This window comes from Notamacropus eugenii, chromosome 4, assembly GCF_028372415.1.
Source record: "Notamacropus eugenii isolate mMacEug1 chromosome 4, mMacEug1.pri_v2, whole genome shotgun sequence".
NCBI classification, from domain to species: domain Eukaryota; kingdom Metazoa; phylum Chordata; class Mammalia; order Diprotodontia; family Macropodidae; genus Notamacropus; species Notamacropus eugenii.
Genome location: NC_092875.1, coordinates 358,785,704 through 358,790,767, shown reverse-complemented (window position 1 = coordinate 358,790,767; position 5,064 = coordinate 358,785,704). Strand labels below are relative to the sequence as shown.

Here is a 5,064-nt window from a genome sequence, read left to right as displayed (position 1 = left end):
TCTAAAATTCTATTCACCTCTTTAACTTCTTTCTTAGTTTTTTTTTTGTGTGTGGTTAGATTTATCTAGTTCTGAAAGGGGAAGTTTGAGGTCCCCTACTACCATAATTTTTCAGTTTCTTCCTGTAATTCACTTAATTTCTCCTCTAATAATTTGGATACAATACTTCTTGGTGTATATATGTTCAGTATTGATATTACTTCATTGTCTATGTTACTTTTTAGCAAGATGTAGTTTCTTTCCTTTTCTCTTTTAATTAGAAGTATTTTTGCTTTTGCTTTGTCTGAGATCATCATCCCTACCTCTGCTTTTTTTTACTTCATATTCTACTCTAGTATTTTACCTTTACTCTGTGTGTTATCTCTTTGCTTTAAATGTGTTTCTTGTAAACAGCATATTGTAGGATTATGTCTGTTAATCCACTTTGCTATTAGTTTCTGTTTTATGGGAGAGTTCATCCCATTCATATTCACATTTATGATTACTGTGTATTTTTCTCCATCCTATTTCCTCCACCCACACTTATACTTTTCTCTTTCCTTTCACCCTTTCCCCTCCTCACCAGTGTTTTACTTTTGACCACTGATTTCCTCAACCTGCCTTCTCTTCTATCCACCCTTTTCCATTTTCTGTCCCTTTCCCCTCCTTCTTCCCTACAGGATAAGATAAATTGATATGCCTAATGAGTGCATATATTATTTCTTCCTTCAGCCAAATCCAATGAGACTAAGGTTCAAACAATGTTTAAACCACTTCCCTTCTTTCTCTCTACTGTAGTAGATCTTTTGCACTTCTTCATGTGATATAATTTACCCCATTCTGCCTCCCCATTTTCTCTTCTTTCATGTTTAATAACTCAGTGTTACTGAATAAGTAATGGGCTATTTCAAGGACTGATTTGGCCTCCTCAGTCTAGACATATTTTATGGATTTAATGTCAGAAAAAAGTCACTTTATACCCACACCCTCTGTTGAAAACAACCCTAATAGACAGTTCTCAAGAATTTTAAGTGTCATCTTCCCATGTAAGGATGTAAATAGTTAAGCTTTATTGAATAACATTTTTTTCTTTCTGTTTACTTTTTTATGCTTTTCTTGAGTCCTGTATTTGAAGGTCAAATTTTCTGTTCAGTTCTGCTCTTTTCTTCTAGAAAATTTGAAAGTCCCTTTTAAATTTAATCTTTTCCTCTGAAAGATTATGCTCAGTTTAGCTGCATAGTTGATTCTTGGTTGCATCCAAATTCTTTTGCCTTCCAGACTATCATATTGTAAGTTCTCTGATCCTTTAATGCAGAAACTGCTAAGTCTTATGTAATCCTGGCTGTAGTTTCATGATATTTAAATTGTTTCCTTCTGACTGTTTGCAGTATGTTCTCCTTGATCTGATAATTCTGGAATTTATCTACAACATTCCTTGGAGTTTTCATTTTGGGATCTCTTTCAGGAGGTAATTAGTTTATTCTTTCAATGACTATTTTAGACTCTGATTCTAGGATATCAGGGCAGTTTTCCTTGATAATTTCTTGAAAGATGCTGTCCATGCTCTTTTGTTTATCATGGTTTTCAGGTAGTCCAGAAATTTTTACATTATTGCTCCTGTATCTATTTTCCAGGTCAGTTGCTTTTCCAATGAGGTATCTTATGTTTCTTATGTTTTCTTCTATTTTTTTCATTCTTTTGATTTTGTTTGACTGATTCTTGATGCATTATATAGACTCACTAACTTCCACTAGCTCAATTCTCATTTTTAAGGAATTATTTTCTTCAGTTAACTTTTGCATCTCCTTTTCCATTTGGCCAATTCTACTTTTTAAAGAGATGCTTTCTTTTTTTCTCCCATTTAACCAATTGTGTTTTTAAAGGAATTGTTTTATTTAGTCAACTTTTGTCCTTTTTTCCAAGCTCTTAACTCTTTCTTGCATACATCTCATTTCTTTTCCCAATTTTTCTTCTACATCTCCTATTTGGTTTTTAAAATCCTTTTTGAGGTCTTTCAAGATGGCTTTTTGGGCTTGAGATGAATTCATATCCCCCTCAGAGCTTTTGCCTGTAGGCATTTTGATGTTGTTACCCTTTTCTGAGTTTGTGTTTGGATTTTCCCTGTCACTGTAGTAGCTTTCTGTGGTCAGGGCTCTTTTCTGTTTTTTGCTCATTTTTTAAAAGTTGATCCCTATTCATAAGGCACAGAGGGCCCTGTCCATAGCTTCGTGCACTGTGGGCCAGGGACCTGGTTACTGGTTTCTGCTCTGGAGCTTGAGGTTCGATCACTTGCCAGATGCACTGGGATGACCTAGACTCATCATGCCAGTTGTACCCTGGATTTCAGAGCTGGCAATTTGCCTGATGTCATGGGGCTGGAGGCCTCACAATTGACCTGCTATGTCACTGTCTTCCTAACCCAGGAATATTGGGCCTTAGTTGCTGACTTGTGCTGTGGCTAAGAGCCTCCCACTGACTTGTCCAGATTCTGGCTGCCCTGAGCTCTGCTCCCCTTTTCCCAATTGAAACTTTCCTTTCCTGAAGTTCTTCAAAGTTCTCTTGGACCAGAAAATTGTTTCACTCCATCTTTTTGTGGGTTCTATCAGTCCAGAATTCTTTTAGAGGTTAATTTAACATTGTTTCCAATGGAAACTGGGGAGAACTCAGACAACTTCCTGGCTTCTTTTCACCCTCTTGGCTCTGCCCCCCAGTAACATACTTTGTATTGTATTATTTATTAAATTGGAACTTGATAAACCACAATTTGTTTATCTAGCAACTTTTTAAAAATAATATTTTATTTTCCCCAGTTATATATAAAGACAATTTTTAACATTTATTTAAAATTTTTGTGAGTACCACTTCTTTTTCCTCTCTCACTTCCTCCTCCATGAGACAGTAAGCAATTTGATATAGGTTACACATGTTTAATCATGCAAAACATATTACATATTAGTCATGTTGTGAAAGAAGACACAGACCTAAAGGAAAAGAAATCATGAAAAAAATAGTGAAAGTGAAAAATAGTATGCTTTGATTTGTATTCAGATCCCATCAGTTCTTTTTCTGAAGATGGATAGCATTTTTCATCATTAGTCCTGGAAAATTTTCTTGGATCTTTGCTTTGCTGAGAAAAACTAAGTCATTTACACTTTGATCATTGTACACTATTAGTGTTACTATGTACAATGCTCTCCTGGCTCTTACTGGTGACTTTTCAAGCATGCTTCCATACAATTATATGTGTTACACTTTCAAGGGTAAATTATTTTTTTTTAATAAATTTAATTTTTTCAGTTATCTTTTGACAACTTTGGTTGTCTCCCTTCTCTCCTTTCCACTCTCCTCCCAACTGAGAAAGATAAACAAGCCCCTTGTTACAAACATATATAGTCAAACAAGACAAAATTCCATACTGACCACATCCAAATACAAATAGAAATTGTTAATAGCAGTGATAGTGGTGATAGTAATAGTAGTGGAACACAAAAATATTTCAGATCATCATTAGGTTCAGTATTTGCTTAGGGTGATTGATTTAGTATATTGATTAGAATGATCTCAAGGCTTCTGTTTCAATTATTTGTTTGTGATGATGTTTTCATATAAAGAGACATGAAATATGCAAAGACTAGGTGCTTAAAACAAAATTGTTGGTCATCTGGGTCTTCACTCATTTAAATCTTCATGAACAAAACTGAGAACACAAATGGGAAGCATATTTCAGCTACTATATCATATTGCCTTTATTCATGAGATGAGCTTCCTTTTAGGTATGATAGTGCAAAAAAATTTTTTAAAGTCTGGTTTGTTAAGATAGGAAGAAGACAAGTGGATGTAAACTTTTTGAAATCCATCAGGAGAAAACTGAAGGAAAGCAATTATTATTTTTCTTCAAAATGACAGATTTCCTCTTAATTATCCAATTCATTTTTGCAATAACCCAGTTTCTTATGGGAATTATGGCAAATGGAATCATTATAATAGTGAATGGCCTTGAATATATCAAGAGGAAAAGCATGACTGCATATGACCTCCTTCTGACCAGTCTGGGAATCTTCAGAATTATTTTGCAAGTGTTAATACTTCAGATCAATGTGATATTTTCCTTCACTGTAGAGTTATATGTAGACCATGATGTTTTCATATTGTTCCTTTTCATAAATGAAGTCAATCTTTGGCTTGCCACCTACCTTTGTATCTTCTACTGTGTGAAGATTGCCAATATTGTCCATCCTTTCTTCCTCTGGTTGAAGATGAGGATCTCTAGGCTTGTGCCACGGTGGATTCTGGGGTCAGTGCTAATTTCAGCTACCATTTCTGTGTTCCACAGCCTACTATATTGGCCAAGGGCCAAACTGAAGGTGAGAAGATTTTTAGCAGGAAATATCACTTCCGAAGCTCTTTTCCAATATATAATTCCAACTCCAATTCTTGTTGTGGGGTTTGCAATGCCATTATGCATGTTCAATGCTGCATCATTTCTGCTGATCTATTCTCTGTGTAGACACATCAAACAGATGAGAAGCACAGCAACTGGTTTCAGAGACCCAAGCACCGAAGCTCATATCCGCGCCATGAAATCGGTTTTCTCCTTCATTATCCTCTATTGCTCCTACTATGTTGGAATGATGATACTATTTTGTAAGATTCCCATAGAAAGAATCCTCTTGTTGTTTCTTCTGTTCTCTATGGTTGCCTTATACCCCTCTGCACACTCCATCATCTTAATTCTAGGAAATTCAAAGCTGAAGCATTATGCAAGAAAGTTTCTGCTTTCTGTTAAGTGCTGTCTGGGAGGAGATTCAGCACTAGACTCTACTCAGACCCAATAAAGCATGCTGTTTCTAAACCTGCATGACTTTATTACAGGTGTAGCTAATCAATTTGGTTTGCTTTTAGGTTTAAAAAGAGGACAAGTTCGTGACATTTTCACCCTTCTGGAACATTCAATTGATTGTCAGCATAACATTTATTTCGAAGGTCAGTGCTCATCTGCATACTTAGTACTGAGGTCCAGGTGAAGGCTCTGGTATTGAAAGGACTGATGCACATCTGCTCTCCCCTGGTACATCCCTGTTTTGG

General features: G+C 35.7%; 1 protein-coding gene across 1 annotated transcript; it reads left to right on the top strand.

Moving 5' to 3' along the window:
* Positions 1-3,878: 3,878 nt before the first annotated feature.
* Positions 3,879-4,814, top strand: TAS2R1 (taste 2 receptor member 1). Its single transcript, XM_072599524.1, has one exon. It carries the CDS (start codon positions 3,879-3,881, stop codon positions 4,812-4,814), a length of 936 nt encoding a protein of 311 aa, XP_072455625.1.
* The last annotated feature ends 250 nt before the right edge of the window (positions 4,815-5,064 follow it).

What these genes read in the sequence shown, in the direction of transcription:
- TAS2R1 (XM_072599524.1), top strand. Translation starts at nt 3,879, where the DNA reads ATGACAGATTTCCTCTTAATTATCCAATTCATTTTTGCAATAACCCAG.